Genomic DNA, 21,835 nt, shown 5'->3' with positions numbered 1-21,835 from the left:
CTTATGGAGAAGATGGACCCAATCATCAGTGAGATTCCTGATGATAAGAAGAGGATCATGTCTGCCATCTGGAACGAGGTCCATTCAGTGGGAGGTCAGCAGATAATTTCAGCTAGACACTCAACCGATTGCTCTTCCAAGATCCTCTCTGGATCGGTAGCTCTTCGCCGTTATGCCTGGCTGCGCTTGTCGGACCTGACCCCACAGGCCAAAGCAGCCATAGAGGACATGCCGTTCGATAACTCCGGCTTGTTTATTAAAGAGACAGACGAAAAGCTGAGCTTCCAATACAGGATGAAGACAGCTGCCAAGAAACATGGCATGTCAGCCTCCACCTCCAGACCAGCCAAACAACGCTACAGTGGCCAACGGAGCTGGTTCCACCATGGCCAGCAACGCTTCCACCATCCCGAATGGCAGTTCCAGTCCCAGGACTCTACTCACCAAGGCGGGCGCTCAAGGTCTCCCCCCCAGCAAGACCGTCGCCAGCAGCCTCAGAACCGCTACCAGCAAGGTTATAAAAGAAAGATGCTAGGGGCAAAAAGATTTTGAAGCCTTTCTGCGCACTTCGTCATCTCCCCAGCTGATAGCTTACAGCCCTTTTATAACACCTAGGCATCCATCACAACAGACTCCTGGGCTCTCAACATAGTTCGAAGGGGTTATGCCCTAGAGTTTTCTGAGCTCCCTACCACCGGAGCTATCATTACCACCGTCCCCTCGGACACCCTTCTCGACGAAGTGCACTCCCTCTTGGACAAGGGCGCTATCGAGTCTGTACACCCTTCCCAGGCTCGATACTGCTTCTTCTCTAAATACTTTATTGTCCCGAAAAAAACTGAGGGCCTTAGGCCGATTTTGGACTTGCGTGCCCTAAACTCCTTCATAGTTTACAGACGCTTCAGGATGGTAACTCTTGCTTCTATTCTGCCGCTCTTGCAGAAGGATGCCTGGTTTGCGACGCTGGACCTGAAGGACGCCTATTTTCACATTGCGATATGAAACGATCATCGCAGATTCCTCTCCTTCACCGTTGGACCAGACTTCTTTCAGTACAAGGTTCTTCCGTTCAGTCTGTCTTCAGCACCGAGGGTCTTCACAAAGTGTATGGCTCCTGTCGTTGCTTATCTTCATCAGCAGGGAATCGTAGTCTTCCCTTACTTGGACAACTGGTTGTTCACCGCACCGTCGAGAGAGTCCCTCCAGCACCAGATGGACTTTGCCCAAGACCTACTGGCATCATTGGGACTTCGCGTCAACCTCGAAAAATCGCATTTGACTCCGTCCAGGCAGATCGATTTTATAGGCACACTACTGGACTCAGAGTCAGCCAAAGCTTACCTTCCACGATCCAGATTTCAAACCCTGTCGCTTGCTATACAAGCTTGCCTCCGGTACAGACATCTACCAGCCTGTGTGGTACAGGTAGCAATGGGACATTTAGCCTCCACAACCTTTGTTACACTCTGGGCAAGACTGCGTCTCAGACCTGTACAGTCTTGGTTCCTATCCGCCTTCGACCCGGTGAAGGACCATCCGGACAAGATTCTCACCATCCCAAGAAAGGTCCAAACCTCGCTGAGATGGTGGCTCCAGCCAGACAACGTCTGCTAAGGCATGCCCTTTACTCCTCCTCAACCAGAGATAACCCTGACAACAGATGCATCTCTACAAGGATGGGGAGCCCACGCATTGGGCTTCACCGTCAAGGACAAATGGACTCACACGGAGTCAAACCTACACATCAATTCATTGGAAATGATGGCGGTGGAGAAAGCTCTGAAGGCCTTTCAGACTCTTCTCACCGGCAAGGTGGTCCTCCTTTTAATGGACAATACCACAACCATGTATTATCTCAACAAACAAGGAGGTACAAGGTCAAGGACACTGCTGAACATCACGCTCCGGATCTGGGATTGGTGCATACAACACAGCATCCTGCTTCAGTGCATCCACCTCCCAGGGGACGAAAACGACCTCGCGGATCAGCTCAGCAGATCCTGGACGACATGTCACGAATGGAGGCTTCACCCAGAAGTAGCCTCTCTCCTCTTCCACCGTTGGGGCCCTCCGTCAGTGGATCTATTTGCCTCCCCCACCAGTGCCCAACTGGACAGGTTCTGGTCACGGGTTCGTGGAGCAGGCTCCCTCGGCAACGCCTTCCAATTCCAGTGGACAAACGAACTGTTTTATGCGTTTCCCCCGTTTCCACTGATCACCAGGGTACTGACAAAGATGTGGACAGACTTCACGGACACGATCCTGATCACCCCATGGTGGCCCAGACAACCGTGGTTTGCCCCTCTCCTTCAGAGCTCACGGGACGATTATCTCCAGCTGGACTACCGACCAGACCTACTCTCACTGTACGGTGGCCAGGTCCTCCATCCCAGTATGCAATCGCTGCCGCTGGTGGCATGGAGGATTCGGCGTTAACCTCTTTCCCCCCTGATGTCTCTAAGGTCCTCCGAGCGGCCCAGAAACCGTCCATCCAGAGGGCCTGCCGCTACAAATGGGACAAATATGTTACATTTCTTAACCAAAGGAATGTTTTATTGTCTCAGGTATCTATTACCAATATATTGGAATTTCTAATGTTTTTGTTAGACTTGGGCCTGTCACTCAGCTCCATCAAAGGATACCTTGCGGCCATTTCGTCCCATTATGTCTCCGAGGATAAACCGTCTCTGTTTAGAGACCCGTTTGTTAAGCGATTCTTGAAAAGTTTAAATAATTTACACCCCCCTTCCTCCATGCCACCTCCAGCATGGAGCCTGGACCTAGTACTGTCCAGACTGGCACACAAACCCTTTGAACCCATGGCCACTGCTGACTTAAGATTAGTAACTTGGAAGACAGCATTCTTGGTGGCCATCACGTCTGCTCGCCGAGCTGGTGAGCTATGTGCCTTGAGGGTTGACCAGCCCTGCCTTAGATTTCATAAAGACAAGGTGGTTCTCAGGACGGACATTTCTTTCCTTCCCAAAGTAGTGTCAGCCTTCCATACCAACTAGGATATTGTGTTGCCTACCCTTGCCCCGAACCCAACTTCTGAGGAGGAACGTCGGATTCATGCCTTAGATGTCAGAAGGGCGTTAGCCTTCTATTTAGACAGAACCTCCAGTTCACGATCCACCAACAGGCTTTTTGTCTGTTACTCGAACCCAAAAAAAGGCCTGCCCGTTTCTCCTCAGAGGTTCTCTAAATGGATAATGAATGTAATTCACCTCTGTTATGAACTCTCGGGTAGACCCTGTCCCGAACGGGTTCGGGCTCATACAACTAGGGCGGTAGCGGCATCCTCTGCCTTCTTGATGGGGATCCCTTTGGAGGAAATTTGCAAGGCAGCTATATGGTCCCAGCCCTTGACATTTGTCAGGCATTACAGGCTGGATGCCAGGGCTAGTCAGGATGCAGCCTTTGGGAGGGAAGTGTTGTTATCTGGTTTGCATTGAGGTTTCTCATGTTACACTTTGACAAATGCACCACTTGCATTGTTGCTGATGTTGTTCTAATAAATTTTTATTGTTTGACACTCCCGCCTCCATTGACTCAAGCTTGCTAGTCTAACCCATTTGTGTGATTCGCAGAGACCACGAAGAAGAAGGACAGGTTGCTCACCTGTAACTGTGTTTCTTCGAGTGGTCATCTGCGAATTCACACAAACCCACCCGTCCTTCCCCTCAGTGTCTGCTCCATGGACAACGCTTGTTGTCGCGCTGTTTGCGGCTCATTCGGAACTGAAGAGGAGTGGGCCACCAGGGGCCTTATATACGGGATGGGCGGGGCTACCGCCAAAAAGTTGCAGTAAGCTGCAGAAAGTTACATGACTTTCTGCCCAGAGATTCTGGAAGTTTCCGAGTTTGCTGCGCATGCGCAGAAATAACCCATTTGTATGAATTCGCAGATGACCACTCGAAGAAACACAGTTACAGGTGAGCAACCTGTCCTTTCTCTACATTTTGCAGTTTATGCATGTTCACTAAAGGATTCTGGAGCTGGTTATTGTTTACCTTGCCTGCTGTAAGCAAGCAGGATCTCACTCTTCTTCCCTAGTTCAAGTTTTATTGCATTGTTTACTGCGGACACACTGCTGTAACCGGGCACTGAAAAATCTATATTTCTCTAGTCCTCCTCCAGATCTTCCCAATACTAATGCTGCTAAAAACATCCACCAAATCAGAGGGCAAAAAGAAAAATAAGTGGGGCTGGGTGGGTATAAACATCTTTATAAAAAGCATCTTTTTTATTGTTTACAAAGGTATGTCTGTACTCTTCTAGTTTGTGTGCAAACTCTTCTAGTTTGTCTTGCCAGCTACTCTACATGAAATGAAAACAGATTGACTGCACATCAGTGTGGTATCTTATGTAGAAAGATAAGGCTAGATGTAATTATTAGCACTAACTACAATAGACCCATCGAATCAATAGGATTTATACAAGTTTTGATTTACCACTAGTAAAACCACTGTCTTACTATGGAGTTTTTAAGACAAAAGGCATTCAGAAATGGTTTACCATTGCTGCTTTTTGCATAGTACTAACAAGAGTTAGCTAAAGAACTATTGCTGTTCTGTTTGAATGATCCTCCTATGAACATGCAATCTCAGGACCACAAGAAAGGAAGTGCCAAGTGATTTACCAGTTTCCTATGAAAACAAAATGAGAATGGCAGTTCTTAAACTGGTATTAAGTAAATAAGTATGAAGAAATCTGGATGGGATGTTGAATTTTTTGGGTTAGGTATTCCACTGAATTCTGGTACAGTTATCCTTAAAATAGTATGAGGTGATGTTACTGTAACTATAACACATTCTAAGAACTGTAGTTAAGACATTTTTTTCTGTCTGGTTTTCTTACACTGACATATGAGTGATCAAGGATTCTTGTTGTGTTGCCTCTCTACTATGTGATGTGGTAAGTGAGTCCTCTTGGTCAGTCCTGCTTGTTCAGATTCATGAGTTGCTTGGAGTCTGCTGCTGAAATGGGACCTATTGTAAGTGCTAGTTTTAGTATGTTTTCTGTTTTGGGGGGAATGCGGGTGGGGTGTGTGTGTCAGGAAATGGCTAGGCAATATTAATGTTTGATGGCTGTTCTATAATCAAAGTATTCTGAATCCTGATAATAATCACTGGCTGCTTGATGTCTTCTATTGGAAATCTTCAAAGGTCCAAGTATATTTTCACAGAGATGAGGAGGGGAACAGAATGAGATGGGAGTAGGGGGGCAGCTGTGTTGGATAAGATCACAATTTTCTTCTCTTGTGATTGTGAGCCTTATCAGCATTTAACTGTTGTATCTCTTTTCCATGTCTGAGAAAGCTCATCTTCTTTCTGTCTGTTTCTTTCAGAGGGTTGATGAGTGGATGGCAAAGGAAGGCCTCTTGGATCCCAGCGTCAAGTCGATTTTTGTAACCTGTGGAGACTGGGACTTGAAAGTAATGTGAGTATGGGGAGGATGCTGATGTACTTGTGGTGTGACAACTATTGCATTAGAAAATCTTCTTTCTATAATAGAATATTCAGGTATTTCTTACTTTAAGGATTTATGGGGCCAGAAGCACATTATGGAGTGCTTTGTGCTATAGTCCTTCCTATATCTTAATTCTACAATAGACACATTAATTTTTTGAACAAAATGTTTTCCAATAATGTATAGCTCACTCTTGGCATGTCACAATCCATTTGCCTGCATACCAGCACTTGGCTATCTCAGAGGCAAAATTATGGGGCATACCATGTTATGGATGAGGGCCGGCACACTTCTGTTGCTAGTTATCTAAGATGACAATTCCAGGTTATCCTCAGAACAATTTAAGTTGCAGTCTTTGATACTTTTTCATTTTTCTTCATTTCCCTTTTAAATAGTTAAGAGTGTGAATAGGCAAAATGAAATGTGATAAGAAAAACCATTTCTTCTTGGCCTAAAGCACATTGAATTTTTTTCTGTGAGAGTTTCCCCCTCAAAAATGGTGACTATCCAGCTTAGAGATCAGCAAGTTTTGCATGTCAAACTTGAAAAGGAATGTATCTGTATAGATGTTTTTTTCTGAACAGCACTCTACAGCTGTGGTCAGGTGTTTTGTTTTGTTAGTGGGAATTTCTTACTTACCTCTCAAAGAATGCTAGTTCTCTGTGTTAATCTTGAATTAAAAACCATGTCTGCAAGTCTAATAATACCTGTAATTTAGAGGAACCCAGTATGATTTGGGATTTTAGCTAAGAGCTAAGGCACCTTCTAGAGGAAGATTACCTAGAATAGTACTTCTCAAGTTTAATTGATTTGAGGAACTATCAGTTCCTCTGCCCCCATGTTCCAGGGACTTGCAGCATATTTGTGACTATTGGCTACAACCATTTCTTTATGATGGCTTGTGGACTTGCACCAGTTCATTGACTGCCACTTAGAGTAGTAGTAAGCTAGAATACTTCAGTTATTGGCAATGCAGTTTAGTATTGTAGGAGCTGATGACAGGGTGACTTTTGAAATCTTATTTAACTATTTATTAATTAAAATAATTATACCCTATCCTCAGGGAGGTTTACAAAAAGCATTAAAACAAGTTACACAGTTTAAAACAATAAAATATATCATATATACTTGACTATAAGCTGATCTCATGTATAAGACAAGGGCAGGTTTTGGAATCAAAATTAGGGACTTTAATATGACCTGTGAAAAAGTCTAGAGTAAAACTTAGGGGCACGTAACAAAGGATGTAAAGGACAAAGCAAAGAAAAAACTGATGCCAAAGAACTTATAAAATTCTGGCAGACATAACTGTGGTCACTTTATAGGTTTGATAAATGAGGAGGGAACTACAGTAATCAGTGGCTGTGCAATGTGTGCGGGAAGTGGCCAGGGAAAGATGGGGCTAAGAAAATGTGTACACATTGAAAAGGATGAAAAGGCAAAGCAAAGAAAATGGCAACTACATTAGCAGTGATTACAGTTTTTAACTTTAATGTGATTGCTTTGCCCGATTTTAATCCAGAAAATCTGACAAACATATATAGATACCTTATCCAGATCCTTAAAAGTCCAATTCCTCTCAGTGCCTCTTTGAGGGAAAGTGTCAAAGAGTTGCCACTGGTGCCACCATTTTCCCTCCTAGCCATTCAAAAAGGCCAGATATGGTGCCGTGATGGAGAAGGTAGAGTGGGTCAGTGCTTCTTTTTGGTGCTTCCATGACAGACTAAGCTCTTGCCTTTCCCCACTCTACTCAGGGAAGGGGATGGTTCCTTTTTTATATAAGAGTTAAAATATGGTACTTACACTGATAAGTTGACCCAGGTTTTTTGGGTCAATTGTTTGACTAACATTTTTTGACTTATACATGAGTATATACAGTAATTAAATTAACTAAAACAGGGGTAGGCAACCTGCGGCCCGCGGGCCGGATGCGGCCCGGCAAGGCCTTAGGACCAGCCCCAGCCTGGTCCTGCCGCCGGAGCCTTTGGCCTCTCGCTTGAGGGCGTGGGGCCTTTGGCCTATCAGGAGGAGGCGGGCAAGGGGGGGCAAGCGGCAGGCAAGGGGGGCAATTGTCTATAGAAGCCTCCGAAACATGCATTTATATTAACATTTTTTTAAATCAGCAAATTTTTAGCGTGTCCTCCATTTTTTTATAAAAAAAGTGTCCTCCACTTGAAATTTTTGTCCTACATTTGTCCCAGTTTATTTATTGTTTATTTTTTTTTAATTTTTTAAATTATTTATTTTTTGGCTTCGGCCCCCCAGTTGTCTGAGGGACAGCAACCCGGCCCCCGGCTCAAAAATGTTGCCTACCCCTGAACTAAAACATATTTAACTTCAGTAATATATTAAAAGGAGATTTACATTATTTTTTTTAAAAAAATTAAACATTATGCACACCATATTTGGTATGAGTTAATAAGAGGCAAAGGCTTTGATAAACAGCCAGGTTTTAATGGTGCCTAAATGACTTGCCACAGCTAATAATGTCTTCTCCCATGTCCCAACATAGTGTATTCATCCCACTGATGGCACATATGGGGAGAGGTGTTCCCTCAAGTATTGTGATTCCCAGCCATTTAGAGCAGAGGTTCCCAAACTTTGCTCCTCCATATGTTCTGGACGTAAGTTCCCAGAATTCTTGACTGTTGGTCCAGCATGGTGGGGCATCTGGAAATAGAAGTCCAAAACAGTGGGAGGACCAAAGTTCAGGAACCACTGATTTAGAGCTATAAATGTCATCAAAAACACCTTGAGTTTAGACCAGAACTGTTGGCAGCCAGTGCAGTTCTTTTAAGACTGGCATTACATGCTATATGGTACTCCAGTCACCAGTCAAAGCTACTGGTTTTTTTTTACTAGCTGCAGCTTTAGAACCTTCTCCAAGGGCAGCCCCACACAAAGTGCATTACAGTAGTCTAATTGGGAAGAAATCTTAATGTCTTTGGAATTTTGTGGTTGAGTCCTCTGTAATCTTGGGTTATTGTACTGCATCAAATATCTGGCACATCCTGATCTGGAGAAAATAAGAACATAAAAAGACTCCTACCAAAAGAGGATCTAGTACAGGAATTCTGTTTCTCAAAGCAGCCAAATGGATTACTATGGTGGAAGCCCAAAGCAGGACAGTTAACGACATAGCCCTCTCCCATTGTTGATCCCCAGTGACTCATATTTAGAGACTTGTGGCACTAATTCTGGAAGCAGAGTATAGCCATCATGTCTGATAGCTATTAACAGTGATATCCTCCATTCATAGAATCATAGAATCAGAGTTGGAAGAGACCACAAGGGCCATCCAGTCCAATCTCCTGCCGTGGAGGAACTCTCAATCAAAGCATATCTGACAGATGGCTATCCAGCCTGTTTAAAGACTTCCAAGGAAAGAGACTCCACCACTCTGCTAGGAAGTGTGTTCCACTGTTGAACAGCCCTTACTGTCAGGATGTTCCTTCTAACGTTGAGGTGGAATCGCTTTTCCTGGAGCTTGCATCCATTGTTCCGGGTCCTGTTCTCAGGAGCAGCAGAAAACAAGCTTGCTCCCTCCTCAATATGACATTCCTTCAAATATTTAAACAGGGCTTGCATATCACCTTTTAATCTTCTGTTCTCCAGACTAAACATACCCAGCTCCCTAAGTCGTGCCTTATAGGGCATGGCTTCCAGACCCTTCACCATTTTAGTTGCCCTCCTTTGGACATGCTCCAGTTTCTCAACATCCTTTTTGAATTGTGGTGCCCAGAACTGGGCACAGTATTCCAGGTGGGGCCTTACCAAAGCAGAATACAGTGGCAATATTTCTTCCCTTGCTAGACACTATACTTTTATTGATGCAGCCTAAAATTGCATTGGCCATTACTTTGCTAATCCCTGTTAAAGCCAAACTTTTAAACTTTCTCTATAGGGAAGTTGTTCCTTTTTCTTAGTGGCTTTGGCTGTTCTTTTTGTGCCTTTTCCAACTCAGCTGTATTCTTTTTGATATGCAGGAATTGTACACAAAGTATCAAGTGAGATTTTACCATAGACATGTATAAAGGCGTTGCAATATTAGCACCTTTATATATTTGATCCCTTTCATAATGATCATGGGATTTGCTTAACATGGATTTCCCCCCCACAGCTGCCATATCCCAGATCAGTGTTTTCATTTAATTACCACAACTCATAACATCTTTTTTTAGTCCAGGCCCCAGTTGATACATGAAGCCAGTATAATAACATCCAAAATCCATAAAACAGTGATACCTTTATCAAGTCAACCAAAATGCACAAAATACATGTTGCAAGCTCCACAGACTTCTTCATCAGACAAAGGTGTTAAAAATCATACAGGAGAAAATATTTTTTTGATGATATTAGTCACAGTCCTGCGTTTTGTGAAGATGTTGTAGGTGCTCTGAGTTAATATGATATGGAGGGATATCTGTGTAGGCAGGCCACTCCTACTTCTGGCCATGTGGTCCTAAGAGACAAAGCATTTCAGTATGTGCCTAATGTAACACTTACTTGCATTGAGCTTTTTTGGCCATTTTAGTCCCAATCAATCCAGAATGGAAAGATCTTTTTGGATTTTTCCCCAGTCCATTTTAATTTTCATACCTTAAACAATTTGGTGTATTTAGCAAACTTGGCCATCTCACTTCTCACCCCTAACACTAGGTCATCCATGATCTATTAGAAAACACTGATCTCACTACAGCTCCTTGGGTGATCTTATTGCTTTCATTCCTCTGTTGTGAGAGGTGCCTTCTCTCTATTCCTGTACCAGTTTCCAATATATAGGAAGAACCATCTTTTTATTGCATTACTTAAGTTTGTTCAAGAGCCTTTGGTGGGGTCCTTTGTCAAAAAGCTTTTTGAATGTCTAAGTGGGTACACATGTGCTGGATCACTCCATCTGGATAGAATCATAGGTGGCTTGTTGGTATTTCTGAAGAGCATTAGTGAGAGAGGATTTAGCTTTACACACCATGCTGATTCTTCTTCAGTAAGACTTATTTTTAATATGCTTGATCATTCTATTTATAAAAATCCTTTAAGCCACTTTACCCAGAGCAGATAGTAAGCTAACCTGGTAATTTTATGGATCTCCTCTGGATCTGTTTTCAAACAATTGTGTTAAATTGGCAACTTTCCAGCCCCCGGCATAAAAGCTGATCTTAATGACAAATTATATTCTTTTGGTTAGAAGACCAACAGTGTCAGCTTTGAGTTCTTTCAAGAACTCTCAGGTTTATATACCATATTTTCTGGCGTATAAGACGACCCCCAACCTTTCCAGTTAAAATATAGAGTTTGGGATATACTCGCCATATAAGACTACCCCTTTTCCAATGCACACCAAAGAAAAAATAAAAAAAAACATCAGATTTGATTTCAATATGGTAATTTTAATTCAAATGCTTATGTCCGGGAAAGCAGCCAAAGGGCTGATAAGGCAGCTAGTTCTCAAACAAACAAACCCCCTCCCAGCACAGCAAAGTCAGTGTAAGCTACACAGTCCTGGAGATTCACAGTAGTTCTACCAAAAGGGATTACCAAGAGAATTGTCAGATGGTCCGAGGTTCAGGGCAACAGATAGGCAGGTCGATAAAGCAGTCCAAGGTCAAGGTTTCCGGGTAGTCAAGACAAGAAGCCAAAGGAGCCAGAGACAGAGTCTTTCCTCTAAAAGAGTCAGATATCCACTGGCAAAGAACCACACATGCTCCAGGTGCTTAAGAAGGAGCCGGCCTTCAGCTGTGTCTGATTACGAAGACGCTTCTGATAAAGCCTCCGAGATCTTTGAAGGCCCTCTCTTTCTGCTTGACGCTCATTGAAAGTAGGCACACTGCCCAGATCCTCCTCCATGTCCACAGCCTCGGCACCAGGCAAACTTGACTGCTGAATCTCTGGAGGGGCCATAGACTCTGCTCCAGCAGAACTAGGGCCAGCCTCTGGCTCCTCCATTACAGGTTCAAGCCCCAGGGGCTCTGGCTCCTCCATTACAGGTTCAGGTCCCAGGGGCTCTAGCTCATCCTCTGAGTCCTCCAAGCCGTCCTCCAGGCTGGGCATGACAGCTTATGACATGCAGGTACTTAGCAGGAAAACTTGTTGTATACAAAGCCTGCTTGGATTCGTCAGCTATCCCTGTCTGCCCAGCCCTCCCTGTCTCCAACACTATCAGAACGGTAGCGCAAACACGCCTCTTTTTTCCATATCCCGGGCGTCCCAGACTCCTGCAGCTTGCTCCGCCCTTCACTTACACCTTCCTGGTAAGGCACCCCCTCACCTCGTCATCGGACTGTGTTAAGTCACTTCTTTCCACGAATCCTGGCAAGTGGATATTCTTCTACTGTACTTGTACAGCGCCGCCCTTGCTGCTTTCATATGGTCGTCACATACGGTGGTGATGCAGCTGCGGCCGTTTTTGAGCTACTTCCACCGTATGGACTGTAGATTCTCCAGTCTGGCTCGGAAGTTTCAGCACCCACCCTATAAGACGAAATACGGCGTATAAGATGACCCCCGACTTTTGAGAAGATTTTCTTGGGTTAAAAAGTAGTTTTATATGCCAGAAAATACAGTAAAACATTACAACTTCTTTGATATTCAAACATTTTTATGACCCTAACTGCATCATTTTTGTTTTACTTAACTGGTAATCTCTTCATCCTTGGGATAGTTGCCAGTTTTCTCTACCACTTTTCAAATGTGCATGATCTTTCAGTAGATGATATATATATATATAGTACAAGAGAAAGGAGAATAGCTTTTAGTTTATCTGTGTCAAGTTGCGAATGGTTGTCTGTCTTGAAGGGCAGTATTGTTTAAACTTGTTCTGTTCACATAAATTACTGCTTCTTTACATAAAGTCAGCTTGGAAATTCTAATATGAAGAACCTGTTCTGTCATTGGCCAGTGTTGGTTATATCCTACCAGATACAGTGATAAATTGTAGACATTAGGATGCCACAGCTGCTCTTACCTCTCAGCAAACTACAGTTGTCTCTCCACATTTGCGGCTTTGATTATATGTGGTTTTGATTAATATGGCCTCTCTAGGAATCTCTAGGACCTCCAGCACAACTCTGCCAAAAGTTGACCTGAGAGTTGTGCTGGAGAGCTTAGACGTTCCTAGATAAAACATTTCTCTAGGCATTTGTAGGTCCTCCAACATGTTTCTATGGTCAACTTCTGGCACATATTGCACTGGAGGACCTGGAGATTCCTAGTCTTAGGTAAAAAAAATAGTGTTTTTTTTAATTTGCAATTTTTCCACATTCACGGGGGTCGTTCACTCCTAATCCCAGTGAATGTGGAGAGACCACTGTAATATGAGGCTTTTTTGTTACCTTCCTGAAGAAAAACCTGTCCTGTATTGCAAATTGAACATTAGATAACGGAACATTATTTTAATAATTAACTATACTACATTAACACTGACACGATTTCATTCGCCTTGTACCTCTATAGTGCTGCTCCTTAATAGTACATAGTAATATAATTGATACTGTTGTACTTTGGACATATAATGAGAAGATATGACACACTAGGAAAGGCAATATAATGCTTGGCAAGGAACAAGGCATAAGGAAAAGAGGAAGATAGCATGAATACACTCAATCAAGGGAGCCATTGACCTGAGTTTGGAAGATCTGAGCAGGGCAGATGGTAACAATGACTTAGAGGTCTCTCATTCATAAGGTCACCATAATTTGAAGTCAACATGATGACAATTAACAAGAACATATCCCTTAATTGTGTGTGTGCATGCACATGCATGCATGTGCACATGTGAGTGTAGAGGCCACCACTCTTTGATTATCAATAGTACTGTAATGTCATGAAAAAAATAGAAAACATTGTGGTTCCTGTCACTTGGCCTCACTCTAGGAGAGCACTGCTAGTTGTATTACATGGAAAAAGTTACAACTTGTTAGCTGTGCCACTTGCCTTTCAGTCAGATATGAAGGCAGAACCTGAAAGTGACATGATATTATTACTGAGTTGGTGATTGGTAATGACCTAAATCCAGGTGCTAATCTTGACTGCAGTAGACCCACTGAATCAATAGGATTTACATCAGTGTTGATTTACCATTCAGTAGCTGGTTCAGTGAGTCTGCTCTGCTTGGGTCTACCATTGCCTTTAGAACAACCAGTCTGCTAAAAAATAACTACTAACTTATAGCACTGTAATGTTATGGTGGAGTTCTTTGGACTGTAAAGAATAACTGAGTAACTTGATGTAAAATGTGGAATGTTGTGGGGAGCATTTTCTGGTGATTTTGTTGGATTTGAAACCATTGGATTGGTTTTTATTTAAAGCATTGATAATTACATTGTTTAAATAGTTTATATTGTTTTATCTGTTTGCCACCCTAAGAGGGTAAAGGAATGGAATAAAAATATTTTAATTGTTTAAAATTTAAAATTGAGAACCAAGATACTTCTCAAAAATAATGTGTTACTTCAAAAAACAATATTCCAAGTTCTTATGATAGGAAATATGTTACCTTAGAGCATACGTTAACTTGTGACCTGTGGTGTCTGCAGTGTCCTCACAGGGGATCCACGGGGCTCCAGGATGCTTGCTTGCCCTCCTTGATTCTTTTCTTGACCAATCACCCACACTACCTTGTTCTCCCATGGCTGGTGCACGTGGAAGTGTTTGGTGCAGGGGAGAGGAGACTGGGAGGGTGGCCTGGGTGACTGGCAGAGAGTGGAGCTCTCCTCACTACCTCCTCTTCTAGGCACCATCACCACCACTGTGCTTCCTGGGGGGGGGGGGGAGCTCACCCACCCTGCTTCTTCCTCACTTTTTCCCTCTCTGTCACTTTCTCTACCTGCCTGCCTTTCCTGCCTCTTTCTCCTGTGGCGGGGGTACATGTGGAGACTGCAGGTGCAGTGGAGGGAAGAACCTCAGGAGGGTGGCACAGGTGAATGGCAGGGGGTATACCTGACATCCCAAGTCAAGAAGTATAGTGAGTATAGTGTTTGATGCACTTTTGGGTTTAAAATCTTGAGTTAAGTCTTGCGGGTCTGTGGCAACAATGGGGTCCCTTATAGAATCAGTGTTCTACTTATCTTTGAAGAACATCCTTGAGCACTTAATCTGGTTTGCTTTACTCATGGTTATTTGGGGGGAAAGAGCAGAGTAATTTGATATGAAAAAGACAAACACAGAAGGAAATGGCTCTGTGAGTGTTTCCCCAACCCCTGTGTATCAAGAGAAAGATCCATGTGAGCCATGTCTAGAGTTAGTCAGTGAAATATGAGAACCAATGTAGCTTGGCCTTGTTGCCACAAAGATTTGGCAGGGCTTACTTAACTCTCTCAGATTTTGGCTTGGAAATAAGCAATACAGAGTTGTCTTGGAGGACAGATGGAGCCTTTAGAGCAGTGATCCTCAATCTTTGATCTTCAGCTTCCATAATTCCAAGTTGGCTGGGGCTTCTGGGAACTGAAGTCCAAAACAAATGGGGGCTAAGGCTGGGAACCACTGCTCTAGAGCAGCAACCCACCTCTCACCATGTATGTCCAATGTGTTGGTCTGCAGATCTAATCAAAGAATCATAGAATCGTAGAGTTGGAAGAGACCACAAGGGCCATCCAGTCCAGCCCCCTGCCATGCAGGAAATCTCAATCAAAGCATCCCCAACAGATGGCCATCCCGCCTCTGCTTAAAGACCTCCAAAGACAGAGACTCCACCACACTCCGAGGGAGTTTGTTCCACTGTCAAACAGCCCTTACTGTCAGGAAGTTCCTCCTAATGTTGAGGTGGAATCTCTTCCTGTAGGTTGCATCCATTGCTCCGGGTCCTAGTCTCTGGAGCAGCAGAAAACAGGCTCGCTCCCTCCTCAATATGACATTCCTTCAAATATTTAAACAGGGCTTTCATATCACCTCTTAACCTTCTCTTCTCCAGGCTAAACATACCCAGCTCCCTAAGGCGTTCCTCATAGGGCATGGTTTCCAGACCCTTCACCATTTTAATCGCCCTCCTTTGGATACGCTCTAGTTTCTCAATGTCCTTTTTGAATTGTGGTGCCCAGAACTGGACACAATATTCCAGGTGGGGCCTGACCAGAGCAGAATAGAGTGGCACTATTACTTCCCTTGATGCAGACACTATACTTCTATTGATGCAGCCTAAAATCGTATTGGCCTTGTTAGCTGCCGCATCGCACTGTTGACTCATGTTCAACTTGTGGTCTACTTGGACTCCTAGGTCCCTCTCACATGTTGTCTCCTTAAGCCAGGTGTCCCCCATCCTATATCTGTGCATTTCATTTTTCCGCCCTAAGTGCAGTACCTTACATTTCTCTGTGTTGAAGTTCATTTTGTTAGCTGTGGCCCAGCTTTCTAGTCTATTCAGGTCATTTTGAATTTTGATCCTGTCCTCTGATCTGACTCTGAGAATCTTCAGCTAGCTATGTTCTCCATTCCAACTGGAGAGCACAAAGTTTGGGAGGGCTATTATAGAAGACAAGCTTGCGATAAGTTAATGTCCCTATGAATGGTCAAATGGTTCTTAGGTTGGATATGCAGAGTTTATTGGTTGATACTACTAGATTCTTCTGCTCTGTAAAGAGGACATTTTAGTCTTCATGATTATCTATTCCTCTTATGGATCCATTGCTTCTTGCTTCCAATTGCATTGTGACCTTTCTCCAACACCCTCATCATCATGGGGAAAAGTATCAAATTCTGTACATATGCCCCTAAAATGTCTGGTTAACTAAGATACTTAGCTGTGTACAGTTCTGTTTCCCATAGTTTAATTGGATCATTGGAGTTTTATGTTCTGATTGTCAGATTCCAGATTCCATGTAGCGAATCTTCTAAAGTTCATTGAATTCTGCTCAGTATAGAATTGCATTGGCCAGCTGGAGTAGTGAGGCCAGTTTTGGCCATAATATTTTAGGGAGGTTATAAATACATTGGAGAATATTTGAAAAAGAATTGAAAATTTTCCAGACATGGAATATATGAGGACACAAACATTAAGTGAAACTAGCTCTTTTGGGATTATTGGATCTATTTGTCATTTGAAAAGACTGTAGGATGTAAAAAAGGCTGCCATGGGGAAGAGAGACCAAAATTACTGAATGCAGAACAAGAAACAACAGTTCAAGTGGTAGCAGGGTTGTTTTATGTTGGATGTTAGGGAACAAATTTCTTATTCTAAAATTGTTCAGCAGTAGATCAGGGTCGCTAGAGGAAATGTGTAATCTTATTCTGTGGAAGCCTCAAAGTTTACTGCGTGTGGTGATTAGGTTAGGAAATTGCACCAACAGGGTTTGGACAAAAAAATCCTTACAACTCTGTGGTCCTATGGGGGAAATGGGCATAATGGAGGTGCTGTCCTCATTTTGAAAAAGATTTAAATCTTGGTGACAATGAGGAGTCAGTGAATAATGTTTTGAGTCGCTTGATACCATTCTTTTCTTTTACATGCATTTTCATGTGGGAGAGAAGACACAATTCCAGCTTCTGGAGGTGCTGTAAATGGCTCATTTCCTCTGTTCCTTCAGTTTATCTTTTTACTTTACTTAAAAGCTTCAGAGATTATGCTTAGGCAAATCCTTGGGCATTGCTAGTGTCCAGCAGGAAATACATGATCTTGTGATTCCAGATTCTTGGAGGAAAGGGCTTTCAGCAACTGCCTATTACTGAACATCAGCAGACTCCTACTGGAGACTGGCTGTAGTAGCCTTAGTGGTGTCACATCTGATTAGTAGTATGTCAGAAAACATGATTTGAGCTTGAGTGAGAGAGTGCTTGCTGCCAGCTCTGACTTGTTTCATTTCCTTCTTTACTTTTATCCATCACTTCAAATGCTGACCCCCCCCCCCACCCCAAACTAATTAAGTTTGCATGTGTTTAGACACATTGCCAAATAGGATTTAGCAAAGGGGAACTGAAGTATATCTCTTTTCAGATGGGACTGGTGCAGAACTGATATAGTGCCTCAAGGATCAAATACAGCTAATTCCAGATAAATACCAGGGGAACTAGGTAGTGTAATTTTGCAAATATGCACAAGAAAAACTCCATCCCACTTTTCCTTGTAATTGGCATTTAAGAAAATCAGCAAAAGTACATTTTATTGCCTACTTTTAAAACATTGTTCTGGAGCCTGAATGTTAACTGCTGTTCTAGCAAGGATTTTGTTTTACAGCTGTCATTTACTTGAGAAAGGAATGGCATATCTGGACTGTTTTCTTTGCTTTTGTGGAGCTTGGGGATGTCTAGAGCTGACACTTGACAAGAAGGAACAGAGATAGAGGATTCATCATAAGATGACTTAAATACTTACCAGTGCACGAGTAGGAAATTAAATACCTGCAAGAATGTTGTCTTTTTTTGCTGAATAGATAGGTAGAGAAATCTGTCCTTTGCCAGTCAAGTGAACCTGGTATTTACCTCCTTTGGTAGAGGGTTTTCAACAGCTCCGGATTTTTTTTCCAGGGAGGCATCTTTACTTTACCAGGTTGTGGCACCTGGAAAAGGACCTGCAAAGACCCAGTATAGTAGAGGTTATGCAAAGTAAACAGTCTTTCAGATATTTTCCCCAAGGAATTATGGGCCTTAAAGGCAAAATCAGTGCTTTAAATTGGGCCTGTAAACCAGAATAGGAGCTAGTGAAGATGGTGAACCAGTAGTGTAGTGGTGCTTATGTCATCCAATCCTGATAGATAGTTTTCCAACACTATTCTAAACTGATTTTCAATCCATTGATAAAGACCGATCCAATAAAAACATTACAGTAGTCCCCACAGGAAGTTACTAGAGCATGAATGGGCTGTCTCTTTCCAGGTAGGGTTTCAGTAGGGTTAATATCACCTTCTCTTGAGTGACTGGCACGGTGTGGGTCAGTAGGAGTTGGTAGCAATTGTAAATATCTAGGCATAAATGAATTTCCAGCAGTGTTGGTTTTTGGCTGAGGTGATATCATCAACTTATCCCAAATGGGCTGTGTGGTAACATATTACCTGGAAGTTTCTTGAGATTTCCCATCCTCTGGAAAGCTAGGATCAGAAACAACATGCTGATTCTGTATCTAGCCAATGGATGGGTGGATCAACTGGCTTCAGCCCCCCACTGATCAGCATTAATAGCATGGGCAAAGGGGAGACAGCTGTTTCTATCCTGTTCACTCTCTTTTCTTCCTTGTTAAGATGCAATTTCTTTAACAAGGGAAAAGCTCCTGAATGGGAACATCACCTTTCTGAAGGCTTGTCCTGACAAAGACATTTCACATCAACAGAGTCTCATGTCAGCTTTGGCAAATATGAGTCATTCATTCCCAAACCTCCCCCCACTAAGAAAAAGAAAGAAGCCCATGCAACGAAGAGGAATGAATCATACTCCACAGCGTGAATACAACATGACAGCAGTGGATCTAATGAGAAACGGCCATTCATTCTGGGGTGTAAAGTTTCCTCCATTGACATAGAAATGCTGTTAATTAAAGAAAATCATCCTGAAGCTCAAGACAAGAGACACTAGACCTGCCAGGCTGAAATATGAGTAGGGATTCAGCCTTGTTAAGCGTGTGGGACCTTAGGCTTGAGAGCAAGTGTTGTGGGAATGGGATTCCTTTGAGAGGTGGTACGGTAGGTCTCTTTTTAAGCTTTTAAGGTAGGTCTCTTTTAAGTTTCTGATGAGCAGCATGGCATTCAATTTAACTATTTCAAAACTGGATTCCAGGAGTGATATTAAACTGCTTTTAGGGGTTTTTGAAGAGTATTGTGTTTTAAAATGTATTTTAAAAATGTTTTTATCTTTGTATTGTTTTCATCAGTTTTTATTTGTTTATCACCTTGGGAGCCCTTGAGAGTTGGTAGGGAATACAAAAATACTTTAAATAAATAAATAGTGAAAAGCTGTGAGGTCAAGCTTGGACATATTGTGAAGAGTTCATTTTTGGAAACCAATTTAGCGAGAGATTTATAGTGATTGTGAACAATGAGCTGTATACTTGTTGTTACAATGCACTGTTAATAAGCTTGCTTGGAGGTCCAAATAAAAGAATTGTTTGGGGGATCACTCACTTCAGGTTTGGCTGAATGCTCATGCTTTTCACTGTACCCTTTAACTTTGTGGCAGATTTCTCCCTGTTTCAACAATATTGGAAAGGAAGATTGTACTCAGTTTTTATAGTGAACTAGCATCTTGTGAGTTATTCTCTTTTTGTCTGTTATTTTAAATAAGAAATGCAGCCTGTCTTACTCCATGGTAATGATCCAGGAGAACAAGACGTAGAGTATGGATATCTCTCAGCTTTGTTGAATTCTGTGGAAGCTGGTACAGGCTACATTCAGATGGTAATACCTTGGCCTAATAAGCCAGGATATTAAAGTTCTGCATGCTCATGCAGCCTCTTTGCTTAAGCTGAGCTGTCAAACAAACCAGGGAATCTCCAGTTAACTTTAGTTTCCTGTTTTGTCTGCTATGGGAAATTCTGGTTACGAGGTTTGACAAAGGATAGGATATCAATCTAAGCATCCCATACCTGGGCTTACTCTGAAGCTTTAAAGTAATAGGTGTGCTGCTGCTGCTCCCAAGGTCACTTCTGTTTTTTGAGGAGGGAAGCTGTTTGGGGTACAGAAAAATGAGTGTGTATATAGAGGGTGGGATAGAAAAATGAACAGTTACAATCTTGGAGCCTTTTCTGGATGCAACTGCTTGATTTTGACAGATTTTTTTTATAGAAGTTGGGAAGAGTTCTTGGTGGCGGAAGGCTAAATGTGTGTTATACAGTTCCCTTTTGCCCCTGAACTAAACCCGTACTGGGCAGCTGTGGCCCTCCAGTTATTTTTGGGCTGCAGTGTGCATCAGCCCTCTTATGCAGCATAGCTAATGGCAAGGGATCAATTGTACTGTACAGTGGACCCTTGTTATACGCTGGGGTTTGGTTCCAAGATCCCCCGTGTATAACAAAATCCGTGTATGCTTAAGTCCCATTAAATATAATGACATAGCAAAATGGTGTCCCTAATAAAAAATGGAAAATCAAGGTAAATGTATACTTTTTTGGAACATTTTCAAACCGTGTATGCTTAAATCCGTGTATAAAAAATCCGTGTATAAGAAGGACCGACTGTAGTCCAAAAACAGGGCCAGTGTTGCCCATCCATTATCTAAATTGTACCTTCCTGGTTTAATCAAAATGGCAACATCTAAAATCTCCTGAAAGAGGTCTTCAGCTTCATTCCTGTTTGTTTTCCCTTTGGTCAAATCTTGCATGGGATGAAATAGTGAGCATTCAAGAAAAGAAACTTGCAAAGAACTGAGTGTCATGATACATTCTAAGTATATGAAGATGTCTCATAGTTGGAGGTGGAGGGGCAGATGTGGCCCTCTGAGGTCTAAGGAGGTGCATGATGCCTCCAAATTTCTGGAAGTTGCCTGCCCTTGTCATGTGCCCTCAGAGACAGCTTTGCATGCCAGAGAGAGCATGCGTGCCACAGGTTCGCCACCACAGTCATAGGACTTTGTAAAATTATGCCTATTATTCTTAATACATAATATTCTTGTTAGAAATTGCCCAGTGAAATTGACTGGCAGTACATTTTGGGCAGACAAAATGATTTCATATAACCCATAATTAACAGTACAATTGTTATTTCTTCTTCGTGGTCTCTGCGAATCATACAAATGGATTGTACTGCGCCTGCGCAGTGCCTTCGGAAACTTCTAGAATCACTAGGCAAAGTACTCTTTGCAACATATAGAAACTTTTTGGCGGTAGGTCCGCCCATCCCTTATAAAGCCCCTGGTTTCCCGCTCTTTCCCCAGTTCCTCTTTTCCGCTGCGTTTGCTGCCTTAGGGAACTTCGCTCTTTAGATCTCAGATCAGAATCACTAAAATTGACCACGGACCGTTTTTTGACCACTCTTTCCTTGACCCTTTGATTGAAATCTCGTCATCGACGTTGGACTGTCCGACTACGTGCTCGCTATCCCTCTAGTTTGGCAATCCGCATGGAAGGTTATCGACCTCGGACTGACTGACCACGAACTGTAAGCTGACCATGCCACTGGTCCCCTTCAAAAAGTGTTCCATTTGTTGGGGGAAAGATCCCCGGCCAAGACCCTCACTCGGCTTGTCTCCTTTGCTTGGGTGAGGCGCACATCCCTTCGTCCTGCGCCTTGTGTAAATCCCTCACTCCCCAAGCTAGGAAGAACCGGGAGACTAGGTTGAAAGCCACTATTTACAGCAAGGTCTTCACTGCGGGCGCGATGTCTTCTGTGGTTGCCGCATCTCTGGCCGCTTCGACTCAACCCCTCTCTACCGGCCCAGCCCAATTGACCACTGTAGAGCTCGTGTCGATTCCCCAGAATGAGGAGTCTGGTACCGGAGGATCCTCGGTGGA

The 21,835-nt window shown here is 43.0% G+C and overlaps 1 protein-coding gene across 3 annotated transcripts in view; it reads left to right on the top strand.

Moving 5' to 3' along the window:
- The window catches only part of ERI3 (ERI1 exoribonuclease family member 3), a 322,133-nt gene that overhangs the window by 68,906 nt on the left and 231,392 nt on the right, over nucleotides 1-21,835 (top strand). For all 3 annotated transcript variants that reach the window (XM_089514989.1, XM_089514990.1, XM_089514988.1), the window contains one exon: nucleotides 5,351-5,442. In XM_089514989.1, the coding sequence (XP_089371115.1) occupies nucleotides 5,351-5,442 (92 nt within the window). The remainder of the gene's footprint in view (nucleotides 1-5,350; nucleotides 5,443-21,835) is intronic.

Source organism: Sceloporus occidentalis, unplaced genomic scaffold (genome assembly GCF_023333645.1).
Source record: "Sceloporus occidentalis isolate IW3139 unplaced genomic scaffold, rSceOcc1.0.p SCAF_3, whole genome shotgun sequence".
Taxonomy (NCBI): Eukaryota; Metazoa; Chordata; class Lepidosauria; order Squamata; family Phrynosomatidae; genus Sceloporus; species Sceloporus occidentalis.
This window is presented reverse-complemented; position numbering and strand designations above follow the sequence as displayed.